Source organism: Condylura cristata, unplaced genomic scaffold (genome assembly GCF_000260355.1).
Source record: "Condylura cristata isolate star-nosed mole 26May11 unplaced genomic scaffold, ConCri1.0 scaffold00023, whole genome shotgun sequence".
NCBI lineage: Eukaryota > Metazoa > Chordata > Mammalia > Eulipotyphla > Talpidae > Condylura > Condylura cristata.
Window position 1 is genome coordinate 33,604,435 of NW_004567124.1, and position 15,559 is coordinate 33,619,993.

The 15,559-nt window shown below is 39.7% G+C and overlaps 1 protein-coding gene across 1 annotated transcript in view; it reads right to left on the reverse strand.

The window, feature by feature from the left end:
* Positions 1-5,109: 5,109 nt before the first annotated feature.
* The window catches only part of LOC101635613 (cytochrome c oxidase subunit 5A, mitochondrial), an 11,360-nt gene continuing 910 nt past the window's right edge, over positions 5,110-15,559 (reverse strand). Inside the window, exons 2-5 of the mRNA XM_012728549.1 lie at positions 10,967-11,083; positions 8,277-8,398; positions 6,859-6,981; positions 5,110-5,275 (exon numbers count right to left, since the gene is read on the reverse strand). Of these exons, the coding sequence (XP_012584003.1) occupies positions 6,868-6,981; positions 8,277-8,398; positions 10,967-11,083 (353 nt within the window). The 3' untranslated portion in view covers positions 5,110-5,275; positions 6,859-6,867. The remainder of the gene's footprint in view (positions 5,276-6,858; positions 6,982-8,276; positions 8,399-10,966; positions 11,084-15,559) is intronic.

Genomic DNA, 15,559 nt, shown 5'->3' on the forward strand with positions numbered 1-15,559 from the left:
CCGGCAGCGGAGCCCCGCCCCCTGGCCAATCCGCATCGGCCGGAGCGGGGCCGTCTCCCCTCGGCAAGATGGCGGCCAGGAGGCGCCCGCCACTCCCCGCCCGCTGAGGGGTTGGCGCAACTGTTTCGCCCTTCCGGGGCGTGGGTCGTTTCGCTCGCTCCTTTCCTGGTCGCTGAGGGACTTGCGGTCAGTGGCAGCCTGGGGCTGTGGGAACCAAGTGTACTCTATTTCTGGAGCTCTGCTGGTGCGCGCTGGCCAGCCGAGCCCTCTACGGCTCGGCGCACGCTCTCTCCGCGCGTGTCCCCTCCGCAAAGGGGGAGTTCCCCAAGGGTGCGCCGAGAGGACCCGGGCTGAACCGAAAACTGCGCTGGAAGAAAAGGCGGCGTTAACACCCTTCTCCAGAAAAGGCAACAAACCCGAGAGGCAAGTTCAGGGACTCTACGGAGATGACACTAGGGGCGGTGCCTCGTCTGATCCACCTAATGCTGCACCCACGTTATTTCCAACTGCACGCGGTGCCTTGGAGGAGGTCTGACCTCCAGGTCTTAGTTTTCACGTTTTAAAACGGGAAATGTCACTTCCCGTCTAAAGCGACAAACAAGGGTAAATAGGCCACTGAAAGAAGGATGAAAGTGCACTGAGTCTGTGTGTGGTAGATGGGAGCTGTCACTGCCCTTGACTTTTCTGGCCCCCAAGGGATGTGCTTGTGGCTGACTGGAAAGCAGCACCAGATCCTTTAGGACTTGCCAAATCTCAGGAGATTGTCCCTAGACGAATTTATTGACTTGCACGGGGTAGGTCAACAATGTGTGACTTCTGAGCCCCCTGGGCCACCCAAACAGGCGGGGCTATGCCTTAGGCAAATGGGAGAGAATAATTTAGGGTTGGAGTTTTGTAAAGTGAGAAGTGGCACAAAGGAATGCTAATAACTGTCCACAGTTTGCACCAGGTTTTTGTTTTTTTTTTTTAATCTCTAGAAACAGTAATTTCATGAGATTCAGTTTAATACCTAATCTTAATGACCTTACAATGATGCTGGTAGTATACTACTGTTATGTAAATGAGGTGTAGACTAATTCAAATTCATTGGTAAACCTAAAATTTGAACCCAGGTCCACTTGGGCTATAAATAATTCCCCGTCCCCTGGCTATGTAGCCTGTGAATTTGGAGACCTCTCACTAAGGGCCAAAGAAAAAGTGGTGAAGACCCACTTGATGTCACACCTCCAGAACTTGTAGCAAATGAGTTTGAGTGCCTTTCTCACTACCCCTTCTCACCCCCATCTCACATCATAAGTGCTCAGGTAATTGTTACGTGTTTGAGCACAGACCCTGAGTCCTGATTATTTTCTGTCATTTACTGGCATGTTATCTAACCTTTTTATATATGCTTCTTCAGCTGAGAAATGGGAGTTATCAGTAACACCTAAAAGAATTGAAATTATATTGTAAAGTGATTGGAATGATCGTTGATCGTCACAAATCTTATAGTGTTCTGAAGATTTAGTATTTTATCCTCCTGGCTTTACACTCCCCAAGGGGACAAGCTGACGAATTATTCATGTTTTCCAACATCAAGTCATTGTAGTAGTATTTGTTGAATGAATGTCCTATTACTTGCCCTCTTAACTTTTAATTTAGGCATGGTGGGACCTCCCTGGTGGCCTGGGATCAAGTTTCAACACTAGGCCTAGGTTGGATTCCAGACCACAAATAGTGTAGTACACCTCTCCTGTCCAGCCTGCAGTGTATTTCAGACCCCCGTTTTGCTCCTTACAGTCTCCTGTGAATCCTCACATACCCCTATCCCACACTTCTGGCCTATACCCCACTTCTTTTACACACACGCAGTCTTTAAAAAAAAATTATCATTTAAAAAACAAGTAACTCTAGGTCTGGGAGGTGTTTTAGAGATGATATAGGCCAAACTCATTTTATTAATAAAGAAACCATGACTGCCGGTTGGGTGTGGGAGTTCTCTTTTATCATTCACTAGGAACCTAAGAACAATACTCCGCAAAATAAAACTCAGTTCTACAGGAATGCATTTCCAGGGTAGTAAACACTTCCATAACACAAGGGCACTGAGCCACTCTTCCTCAAACTTGCCACTCAGATCCTAACCTACAGTGGCTATGCTGACTCCCCTAATAGGATCCTCAACTACTCCATTCAGCAAAGCCTTGTCCGTATTTCCTGTTGGGTGGCAAGTACTGTATTAGGCCCAGCACCTAATGCTGTGCAGGGCAGATAAGGTAACTTCCAATCTTCTCTGGTTCCCATCTTCTTTACTGTTGGGGGTGGTGAGTAATGAATATTAAGGGAGGTTTTCGGCTATCAGGAGCAGACTCCCACCCTGGCTTTCAGGCCTTTCTCTCCTTCCTGGAGTCCTCATTCAGATCATGGGAATCCCACCCATCCCCTACCTTTTCTTGGTCCTGAGACAAACTTTCATGCTCAGTTGAGTTGCAGTTCTTTCCTTTAGGCAAGTATCTGGGAATAGGCATGGGGAGGGGTGGGAACTGATGCCTTTTTTTATCCTATTTCCCTCTGTGGCTTTCTATTCCCCAATGTCACCAGGTTTCAGAATCTAGCCTTACAATCTAGACTTTGTCCATTATTCATGGAACTCTGATCAATAAATGATAGTGCCCGAGAATCTGCAGGTTTTTCTGGGCTCCCAGGTTATCAGCCCCCACCTCTGCACTATCTATTCATGTCCTTTTTTGAGGGATGAGATTTTCCCTGATCAAGATATCCTTATATGATGTTGTCATACCCACTTCATGTATACATAGGAAATAGCATCACAGTACTTGAATAAAGCCACAAAGTTGTAGAGGTCAACCGAATTCTTATCTACCTCAAAAACCTGTCTTCTTTTTCTGTCAGTCAGGTATATCATATCTTTATTGTTATGGACTGAATCTTGTCTTTCCCAAATTCCTATGTTGAAACCCTAATACCCAATGTGACGGTATTTGGAGACAAATCTTCAAGGTTAAGGATTAAGGTTAAATGAAGTCATAGGAGTGCAACCCTGAACCAACAGGACTAGTATCTTTTTTTTTGCAGATGATTTTATTTATGCATACAAGAGCTGGGGTATAGGCCAGAGGTGTGAGAGGATTCATCACAGTGGGAAACAGAACAGGCAGATCAGATCCACTGAAATACACTGCTGAGGGGAGCAGTGGGCTAGACAAGAAAAGGTCTGCAGTAGTTCCCTAGCTAGGGATGAACTGCCAGTAGCTTCATCATGCTGAGACTTAACCCCTTGCGCCAGTGGGGTGGCCCTGGTATCCTTTTAATAAGAGGATGAGACACCAGAAATGTGTTCATATGGAGAAAAAGGCTCTGTGAGGACATGGAAAGAAACAACTGTCTGAAAATCAGGTAGAATGGCCTCACCAGAAACTAATTCTGCGGACACCTTGGACTCCAGCCTCCAGAACGCTGAGAAAATAAATTTCTGTTGTTTAAGTTAATACAATCTGTGGTACTATGTTATGACAGCCCTAGCATACTAGTAATTCTCTTCAAATTTTCATAGAGCAACATGTAGAAAACATTTCCGGAGCATGAGGTGTACTCTAACAAAATACTTTTAAACTTAAAAGGATGGGCTCGTCTTAAGGCCAGCCCACAGCTGTGGAGAGCCAAGCCTGACAGAGAATCCTGTTTTAGAACTTTCCCAACATAGGAAAATGATACAAAGCTGGGCAAAGCAAACAATGCAGCTGTAAAATACAAGATGGAACTTATGCTGCTGACAAGCCACTTGGCATTTGGTTTAAGAGCAGGAATAGCTAGCAGAACTTAGGAAAGAATGCTAGGTTTGTACCATTTCTCAAACACAACAAAAAAATTGATTATAAGAAGACCTAATCTTACTAATCTTTCATTCTTATGATCATCTTGCAAAGTAGTTCCTATTTTCAGGTAAGTGGACCAAAGTACAGAAAGCATAATGTCACTTTTCCATAGTCATCTGGCTAATGTATAGTAAGCTGGAACTTGAACATGGGTCTGTTCCCAGGCCCCATTTTCCTACCTTATTGCTAACATCTTGTTTTCTTCCATCAGCTGATGGGTAGATGTAATGTGCGCTTGAGGGAATACACTTGGAATCTCTTATCATCTGTGTAGTATTCTTGCCAAAATTCTATGCTCTATAATACTACGCCTCTTGAGAAAAATGTTATGTCAAACTTCTAGAAGCATATTAATAGTATTGTGGCATAGGGACAGTACTGGTATACAGGGTGATAAAGTCCTTATTTTTAGATGTATATAGGCCTTGTCTGCCACTTTTCTCAAGTGGCTGAGAAAATAAGTGTGTATTACTAGGTATAAAACAAATGTGGCAAACCATTAATCGGTATGAAATGTTGGGCTGTGGATTCCATAATCCTAAACCCTCAAGTCTTACTTATAATAATAATAACCATCATTTATGTAATAATTGTTCTATAGCAATTTTTTTTTAATGAAAGGTAAGGAGACTGAAGTTAGGGTTGAAGCCCCAACCATTAGCAAGTTGTGAAAAGATCCTCTTCTCTAAATTGTGAATACTTGATTGTCTACTTTCTTTAATGGAGCCAGTATCCATAAAGCTAAAAGATACACCTTTTATTTTCTAGCCCACTAAACCCAATTTAATCTAATGGGAGGGTAGAGGACAGTATGAGAAGGGGTGGCATAGACAGTATTTGATGGGAGTAAGAACTTTACCAGTAAGATTTACCTAGTCATCTAGGGAGACTGGCCACCAAAGCACATCCTCAGGACTATTTCTGTGGCCACTTTTAGACTTTATTTCACATGTTTAGGGAAGATGATCTGGTTCTACAATCAATTCCTAAGCCAAGACCGTGTGGTGGCCCTGTCAAAAAGGAAATTCTAAAATGATGACTTTTTAGCCCCTAGCTGATTTACTAACCAGAGCACTCAAATATGCTTATGTAGCTGACTTTGTCAGAAGGCTTCCAGAGAATCCAAGAGGTTCTCTCACCTAAGACAGCAACAAAGCCATGACACTGTGGACACCATGGCAGTAGAGTGGGTCATCTCCCATTTTGCAATGGAAACACATGGAACAATACCTGGTTTCACTTCAAATACATTTCCCTTTTATTAAAGTTCAAGTCATCATTATATGGTTTGGAACTCAATAAAGGAAAATGTGTTGAAATAAGGTAATCTGTTATTTTCAGCATTTCCAGGTGACTGTTGACATCAAGTAGCAGTATGAAGAAGTTCTTGGGAAGCCCATCTATAAGAGAGAATGAAGATTTAATCATGAAAAAAATAATGAAACAGTAGAAATCTTTTCTAAAAGATTCTTTAGAGCAACAGCCCAAGGAGGTCACTGGTTCTGTAAAGCATTTTCTGCTCTGACAGGCCTTCAGGCTCTGTGGCTTTTTTGGTTATTTATACCCCTGGTACTTTCTGAGGTAGTCTTCTAAAAGAAAGTAAATAGTTGTCTTTTAAAAATAGTTTCTAGAGAAATAGAACGTTACCTCAGTCTATATGTCCTATATAACAATCTGGATTCCTTGGAAAAATAACTGATAAAGTGAAAATGTAGCTCAAGTTTTTAGAGAGCCTCCTCAGAGTCCCATTATGGAATATGAACGAGACAACAGCTTTAAAAATTTAACTAGGAAAACCTCTATTCTGAATACTTAAGTTTCCTCGAAGTACTCACAGAAATCTTTCACGTACACACACACTTTCATGTATTACAAAGATGAGCAATCTGTCTCTAAGGATGTAATGGTCATAGTATGGGGACAGACAAGGATATGAAGAAGTTCTTGGGAAGCCCAAAGCAAGTTTTAAAAAGAGAGTACCACCAGAATTTCTCTGGTGGTGCAATGGGTTAAGTGCAGCACTATGAGGCTGTCTGCAGTCACTGCAGCACGGGTTCGATCCCTGGCCAGGGAAGCGACCCACATGGCACAGAGACCTCTCCTGTCTTGCCTGCTGCTCCCCTCAGCAGTGTACTTTGGTCACAGTTGGCCTATTCTGCTCCCCACTCTGTCTCTGGTGAATTCTCTCACTGCCTCTATACCTCTGGCCATACCCCAGTTCTGTGTGCATAAATAAAAACAAAAAATCAGGTGTTAAAAAAACTCACAAAAACACATGCATACTGAATACTTTGTACACAGTGGATAACCTTTTGGCTGGGGCAGGTTAAAGGGCTAGAATTAGGAAAAGGTACACAGAAAACTTCAATTCTATGTGAAACTGGTCATGGGGGGGAGGTCAGTGGGGGGAAAGACAAACAAATTATGTGGTAAAATAATACCTGAAAATATGAGTGTAGTTACATGTATTCTCTATGCCATTCTTTATGCTTAAACGACTTCATATATAGATTTTTTAAAAAGATTTATTTATTTATGCATACAGAACTGGGGTACAGGCCAGAGGTGCAGGGGTGGTGAGAGGATTTACCAGAGACAGAGTGGGGAGTAGAACAGGCAGACTGATGAGGTACACTGCTGAGGGGAGCAGTGGGCTGGTCAGGAGAGGTCTGCCACGCCATGTGGGTTATCTCTAGGGTGGGGATCAAACTCATGCTGAAATGGCTTTAGCTTCTTAATGCTGTGCTTTAACCTGCTGCGCCACCAGGGAAGGCCCTTCATATAGACTTTTAATGAAGGTGGCATTTAGTTGCCTTTATACTACTAAAAGAACAATTCTAAAACTCATTGTACTCTAAATTTCTAAGATCACATCCTCTAGCACCGGTATTAAAAGGTTTTGTTCTTTCTGAGAACACTGAAATGTTACTCCCTTTACTCCCGCTCAGAGGTTTCCTGTCATATTCAGTGCTGTGTTGCTTACCCATGAAGTTTACACTTTGTCAAGGCCCAGTTCCTCTGGAGTGGAGATTCCTAGTTCATTTAAAGTTGGTCTAAGCTCCTGGATGACATAGGGGTAGATTTCCTTATGCGGTCCTGCTTTGTCCTAATCAAGAAAATATTCATGTTTAGCTCTCTGAAGTTGTGTTTGAAAATGTTTTTAGTCACATAAAGAGGCGAGTAGCACAAAATACAAATCATCTACTTTTCAGTTAACATGTGTTCAATATAGAACTGTTTACATTGGCACTATTCAGGGTGGGGTTTAAAAATACCTTGAGAATAACTAAGACAGTGAGACGAAAGAAAAAAAACATTTGAAAGTCTTGAGTTACTGGAAATAAAATGGTGATGACAGAATTTTGTGAAGGTAATTAAACATGCCCAGAAGGCAACATGAGTAATTAAATTAACACAGGAAAAGTTTTTAATTTGCCTCCTATTTAAGACCCTAACTGAATTAACCACTGGAGCTGAATGGATTAATAGCCTACAGAACCCTTAATTATCTTACTCTGTGTAGCTAGAGTAATGTCACACTTCCCTCTTACAGATCTTTCTTACAGACCGGAATGTCTTTTCATGGAGAGCTACACTTAAGAGAATATTTATTTCCAGAGCAAAAGAGTTATGAGGCTTACCAAAACTTATATTGGCATAAGATTCCAGGGCCAAATATTAAAAAGATATGGACTCACAAAGTATATACAGTTATTCTTTTACCTTTAACAAATTCTACTGGTAGGTTTAACTGTATTTTTTAAATTATAAAATTCTTGTTTAGTAGGCAACATATTTATTACAAAAAAAACCCCCAAAATTATAAACAAGAGGGAGATTAAATATTCTCCTACATTTTCATCTATCTTTTTGATAAAATTGAGGTCACACAATTACTGAATGCTTTCACTCATTTGTGGACTATAAACAACAAAGGAAAACAAACTGGCAAAATACAACAAAAACCACTCCTACACTCTGAAAATTACAGTAGTTACCAAAGGAGCTGAAAGAGGGAGAAGAGAGGTCAGTAATATGACAGTGCACTGGCGCTAGAGCTCTGGTGGGTGAAACGTGTTTATTTTGAGATGTGTATTCTCAAAGTTTATTTTCTTTACCTAATAAATACTATGAATATGCTTAATGTTAAATACATTTCTGCCACATTAACAGATATAAGATAAATTCTCAAATGAAATTGTACAAAAGGGTATCAAGCACAATTTCTAAGGCCTTGGAAAAATCCTGCCAAACTTCTTTCAGAAAGACTGTAATTGCAACGTACATTCTCTCTAGCTACAGAATTTAAGTATTTTAATAAATTAAAAAACATAGAACATGCTGATTCTTAATGAGCAGCCTAACCATTTGCAGAACAATTTCAGCCGTCACTTCACTGACCTTAACAACTTCTAGGATGCGAACTGCACTGGCAAAATCATTTAATCGTCTGCAGGCCCGCAAAGCAGCATCAATGATTTTGGGTTCTGGAACCAAATCATAGCCAACAAGTGTGTTCATTCCTGTTAAATTAAAAAGAGGGATCACGTCAATCTGGAATATCCTCACTCAAATTACAAGTTAGTTAAATTTTTACTGAATCACATATATGTGACCTTATTGGAATCTCTCTATTCTCTTTACAAAGTCCGCGAATGGGCCTCCCTGGTGGTGCAGTGGGGTAAATAAGTCTCTGCACCATAAAGCTATCTTGGCAGCCACTGCAGCAAGAGTTCCATCCCTGCTGACCCCCATAGCACTGTCTCACCTGCTGCTCCCTCAGCGGTGTATTTCAGTAGATTGCTTGTTCTGCTCTCCACTCTGTCTCTAGTAAACCCTCTCACTCCCACACCTCTGGTCTACACCCCAGTGCTTATATACATAAATAAATTTAAAACCACAATGCATTTTTTCCAAACTGGTTGCTTTACACAAAAAGTAAAGACTACAAAGAAGTTCATATTTCTGTATCCAAGTTTGAGAATCTACCTTCAATAATGTAACTTCTACCTTAACAGTACATCTTTTGCAGTAAATTAGTAGAGAGAACCATGCATGCGGACTGAAGTAAAAACCAAAGTTTCCTTAAATGCATACTACTTTCATTACCAATTAGATGGCTTCTTTTCTTTCTTTTTTAAAAAAGATTTATTTATTTATGCATTCAGAAATGAGGTACAGCCAGAGATGCAGGGGCAGCGACAGGACCCACCAGAAACGATCAGGGACCAGAACAGACAGACCTACAAAGTACACAGCTGAGGGGAGCAACACGCAAGAAAGGAGAAGTCTGCCGCGCTATGTGGGTCACCCTCCAGGCAGGGGTCGAACTCGCACTGAAGTGGCCAGCTTGCTTTAGCTTTTCAGTGCAGTGCTCCAACCTGCTGCCACACCAGGGAGGGCCCTAGGTGACTTCTTTTCAAGAATCAGTCTCAACAAACAATTCTAACTTTTTGTAGAATGGATATTGTTTTGGTTGCTTTAAATAGACTTGTATGGAAAATAATCTAGGCCCTCCCTGGTGGTGCAAAGGGTTGTAGCACAGTGCTACAAAGCTAGCCACAGCCACTGTAGGGCGAGTTTGATCCCTGGCCAGGGAGGTGACCCACATGGCACAACAGACTTCTCCTGTGTTGCCCGTTGCTCCCCTCAGCAATGTACTTGGTCAATCTGCCTGTTCTGCTCCCCACTCTGTCTGTGGTAACTCTTCTCACCACCCCTTGCACCTTTAGCCTATACCCTAGTTCTGTATGCCTAAATAAATAAATCTTTAAAAAAATGAATGGAAAATTATCTAAAAGCAGAGAAGCTTCAGGAGAGTTAATGAAGCTCAAGCAATGTTATTAAGGAGCTATTGTAGAAACATTAGTGCAAAGCCTCATAAACATCCAACCAGAAAACAATTGGGCATGATTACTTTCAGTTCTGCACAAAATGACACAACATAAAATAGAGGATTCTTTTAATGGAAATGCTTAATTGCTTTTCATTTCATTACTTCTCTATCCAAGATTATTTAATAAGAACTTCCTGGGTTGCAGTAAAACAGAGTTTGCAGACATTAGAAGCACTTAGGTTTCTTACGTTTATTTATTTTTAAACAGTTAAACAAAGGTCACCAGTAATTACAATGTTAGAATATAGTCAGAGACTGAATTCTCCATCTGAGATAAATTGCCTTACACTTAAATTAGTTATCTACTAGTCTAACCATTAGATCAGTTACAAGTAACGTTAAGTGCATAACTACAAATTTAGGAAAAACAAGTTGTACTTACTTAGATTGGATGTTTCCTCAGAGCAAGACAAATCACAGCAATTCGAATAACAAAAAACCCAATCCATTACCAAGGGAGAGAACCAAATGACTACTTGCACAAGTTACCTGAAGGTACACAACTGCTAACTCCCTCTCATCTCAACCTATCATTTTAACAGTGGCCTCCAAACAGGTTCAGTTTTGTCTCCCAGGGATTTTTTGGATGTCACAACGATAAGCAGAGTTTTAGCATCTAGTAGTTGAGGCCAATGATGCTTCTAAACACCCTGCAATTCCAAGGACTGGCCATGCAATAAAGAAGTAACAAATCACAATTAACTATATGTATTAATTATCTGCATTTTATGCAAGAATTAAAATATCAATTGTGTGTGCTTTACAGGAAACACTATGGACGGTGTAAATGTTTCTAACTAAGTTCCTTGACAGTAGCCAGTTTACACAATGCATTTTTTTTTTAAAGATTTATTTATTTTATGCATACAGAACTGGGGTACAGGTCAGAGGTGCAGGGGAGGTGAGAGGATTCACCAGAGACAGAGTGGGGAGTAGGACAGGCAGACTGATGAAGTACACTGCTGAGGGGAGCAGCCAGCAAGACAGGAGAGATCTGCAGCACCATGGCCAGGGATTGAACTCCTGCTGCAGTGGCTTCCGAGAGCTTCATAGTGCTGCACTTTAACCTGGTGCACCACAAGGGAGGCCACAATGCATTTTTTTCTAAATTGGTTGCTTTCCACAAAAAGTAAAGGCTACAAAGAAGTTCATATTTCTATATTCAAATAGATAAACATGCCTATGCTCCAATTACCTTTACGCAATTCCCAAGCATCAATATCTGGCTTGTTGAAGTATGTCACCCAGCGAGCATCAAACTCCTCGTCTGTCTCATGTGATCCATGGGAGTAGCAGCGAACTGACTGAACAGCTATAATGGAGACAGAGCAATAAACTTCATTGTACAGAAGTAGGACCTAACATATATTGATTGTCTGCATTAAGGTTTTGTTTTCATTGTGTAAAAAATACGTAAAACAAAAATTTCCCATCTCAACCAATTTTAAATGTACAGTTCAGTGGTATTAAATACATATGACACACTAAGAGTCACTTATATATGTCATGGCAGGAAAATTATTTAGCAGGACAAATTTGATGTATTGATGTCATTAATTCCTAATTTAAAATCCATTCTTGTTCTTGAGCAAGTCTGTAACATATTACATCTTGTAAATCTTATGCACTCCATTAAATTATATTCCAAAATAAATTAAACATTGTGACATAGCAATGTTGTTTTATCAAACCACAGTCCTCTTCCCCCCAAATTCTGATAAATCACTAAAGAGCAATAAAGCCTCCTACTTATATACCTAATTTAAAAAACATTCTTATAGATTTAAAAAGTGGATTTTTAAATACACCATTGCCAGGGAAACAGGAAACACTTAGCATCAGCTCCCAATCAATATACCTATTGTAGTACCATGTTAAAAAAACCTTTGAATTTTGCTTTCTGCTTGCAAATCAAGTTAGGAATTTAGGTTCTTTCTAAACAGTCTGTGTAGGAATTTATCTTTTGGGTTTTAAGTGGCAACAGAGTAGTGTTTATATGCTTCTAGCTCTTCATTCTCCCTCTGTATTACCCTGGGAAAATTAACTTGTTTTATTTTCTTTACCTGTAATATAGAGATACCACAACCTTAACAGATTATGACAATCAAAAATGAAGGCAGGTAACACTTTGTACAAGACATAGCACCTTATAGCTATGCAATAAATGGTAGCTATAAATTAATCTTTATCTACAAATGTCTTAACTGATTTTCAGTTTATGGATATCGTAATTTGTAATTTTACTGAATTATATGAAGAAATAAAACCTTCAAATTACATTTCTTATTATAGAAACCAGAAACATTTGTTATAATCTAGTTATTTTGAAAGACTTAAAAAAAATAAAACAAAACCTGTCTAGAAACCTTGCCTACAATTCTAAACACTCTGGAATTTACTTATTTTTCCCATGAAAAACTTATTTGCGTATTATTATATATATAATATATATACATTTTTATACATTTTATATATCCTTTTTTTTAACATCATTCTTCATTTTGTACATTTTTCATCTCAGTTGTAATCCACGTAGACTTCCTATGACCACTTCACCCATGTGCCATCCACTCTAGGATCTAAATGTTAGGGATCATTAATATAGCAACTGGAATAAGAAAGAGGAGAGAAAAAAATAATCACAGCACAAATTTCATTCTCCTCAGGGACCTGAATTATCTCCACAATTCAAGCCCATAATAAAGTGGGTCAGGTATATAGTGTTTGATAATCATTAATTTCTATGACAAGAAAAAAGGAATGGCTCTCTAGATCCAAATGCATTTGGTGAGTGCAAACATTTAATATATCAGAAGCATAGCTCACAACCATGTAATCCATTGTTATCCAAAAATTTATAAGCTACCCTTTCCAAAAACTGAAGTTATACTTAGGCACTTACTTAAAGTGTAAGTGTGAATGAACCACTTTGGAAACCTTTCTCACCAATTTAAACACACCTACCATCTCACCCAATAGTTCAACTTCTAAGTATTGTTAATTACCAAAAAATATGTGTACCCTTCCAAAGAAATTATTAAGTTGGTTTTTCCTACCACTCAAGTAACTAATTCCTTTAGCTTACTGCTGATTTGACTAGGTGAATGGTAGCTTTGTTTTGTTTTCTGTGAAAAAAGATGATCAGCAACTGCAAATCCAAGTCAAGGAGATCACCTTCAAGGTGATCCAAGTCAATGGATCACCTTCAGTGATAGGTTCAAGACTTTTAACACTTCCTCTAGGAAGTCTTACAAAAAAAAAAAAAAAAAAAAAAAAAAAAACTTCTGAAACAACTGTTTAGAATATCAACTTAGTACTTGGAACACACATCCCTTCTTTGAGGGGAAAAACAGACTCTCCTAAATGGTTAAATTATATCCCTAATTCCAGTAGTGGGGTAGGGTAGGATCTAATCTCCTAGTTATGAACATGCCCCCAAAATGCTCAACATTTTGTTTTTAGGTATATAGTATTCTTTCTCCCACACCTACCCTACTTAAGTACAGCATTTCCACTTAGAACTGTAAGGCAAAACAATCACTCAGTGCTTTTATATAACCTGAAGGTACCAGAGCAGGAAAAGGGAGGCAGCAGTAAAAAACAAACAAAATAACCCAGGGCACTTCTATAGCTTCAGCCTAAAAAAATATTTCTAACTCTGCTTTTTGGCAATGTTAATTAAAAGGGGGGGGGGAGAAAGTGCTCATATTTTTTGAAAACTTTTTTAAGGGGTTTATTAATCCCTAGGGTTTAAATTAAGCCAGATAGCTTTTCACAGACAACATGTGAAGTGGTGGTGGTAATTCGAAGACTAAGAGAAAAAAGCAAATGATGTTGAGGGCTCATAACAAACTCAGAAGCAGTAAGGTACAAGATTCAGCCATGCATCTTGGGGCCCAAAGGCTGGAAATCCAGAAATGCAGAGTGATGCAGAAAAGGTGGGAAGGTAATAAAATACTATTAAATTCAGCCCAGCACCAAGAAAGGAAAAGGGGAAACAACTCCTTCCCTTCCCCAGATCTCTGGGGAAGAACGTAGGTGCTAGGATTGTGTAGGTTTTAAGGGCTGACTGGAAAATCTAATCATTATTTTAAATGATTCAATTATCTAATTCAGAATCTATTGGAAAACAATTCTGTCAGAGATTAGAGACTGTACAAAATATAGAATTAGGTTGCTGCTTAACTAGAGCAAACTTGAGTCCTCTCAGGTTAACCCATCCACAGCTTGCTCACTCTTTTAAAAAAAGATTTATGTATTTATGCATACAGAACTGGGGTACAGGTCAGTCATGCAGGGGGTGAAAGGATTCACCAAAGACAGAGTAGGGAGCAGAACAGGCAGACTGACGAAGTACACTGCTGAGGGGAGCAGCAGGTGAGACAGGAGAGGTCTGCTGTGCCATGTAGGTAACCTCCCTGGCTGGGGATCAAGCTCTATGCTGAAGTGGCTGCTCTAGCTTTGTAGTGCTGGCTTTAACCCACTGTTCCATCAGAGTGGGCCCCAGAGCTCTCTTTCAAGTATATTCACATTTGACCTTGGATAGCCTCATCCTAGAACTGTAATCCCTTTTGATTGCATAATCCCCTCAGCCTCACACACAAAACAATCCTTAACTATAATATGCAAAAATGAAATGCCTATAATAAAGCAAATATGCATTAAACATTTTGCCAGGCAAAATGATAAGTGCTTATCTCACTTAAGCCTCACAACTACCAAATATTATCCTGATTTTAGAGATGAGGTATCTAAGTCTTAAGGTTAAGCATGTCCAAGGTCATAATGCTACAAAATAGCTGACATAATTGTAGACAATACTGCGCCTCCTTGTGGTAAATATTTAGATCTATAGGACAGAAACCTAAAGTTAAGCTTTTTATGAATTATGCTCAAGGGGAACAGAACATCTAGAAAAGAAACTGCATTGTCTAAAGAAATTAAGGTATCCATCCCCTTAATCTACAGTTCATCCAAACTTCTGCCATCTGTCTAACCTACCACAAAATGTAGCGCTTCTTTTGAACACACTTCTTTTGAACAGGTCAGAGGGTAAATATATGGAAAAAGTAAAGTAGTACTTTAGCACTTAAATAAGGAAAGAAGTAAAACAAAACAAAAAAACCAAAACTTGACAAACATCAGGATGGGTCAAAAATATCTATGTCTAAAAGACACAGAAAACAGTTACACAGGAAGCAGTATCCAAGAAGGGCCTCCTTTTCTTCTATAAAATCTGATGGTCAAGGTCTCTTAAGTGTACCAGTCTTACTGTTCTAAGTTACAGAAGGTAAAATCTAACTTGAATTAAAAGAAATATATCCTTGGGTTCTGAAAGTTCCGAAGGATTAGTTCCGAGTTTCCAAATCCATACTTAAATATGTATGCTTAGGGGCTAAGTATATACCACATTATGGAACAAAGTGCAGTTACAATAACTAAACGGACAGCGCTGGGGCCAAATTCTTCAGAACACAAACGAGGCAGGAATTAGCAGCACATCTCAGTCCAGCAACCAAGGCATGGAACCCGGGGCAACTATAAACTCCCCCATATTTGCATAAGCCGTGCCTGCGATCCCCGATCATGGAGTCAGCAATAAAGTCACATCAGAAGCCCTAGCAACATTCATGTTGTCTTTCAGATCTCAGGGAACCGCCACACAAGACGCCCTACCATAAACCTGGATCAGAACATGGCACAGACGTGCCGGAGGAAGACTGCCAGCCTGTGAAGATGACATACAAAACGCTAACCGAGAAAGGGCTGGTTGAAATACAAAGTGTGC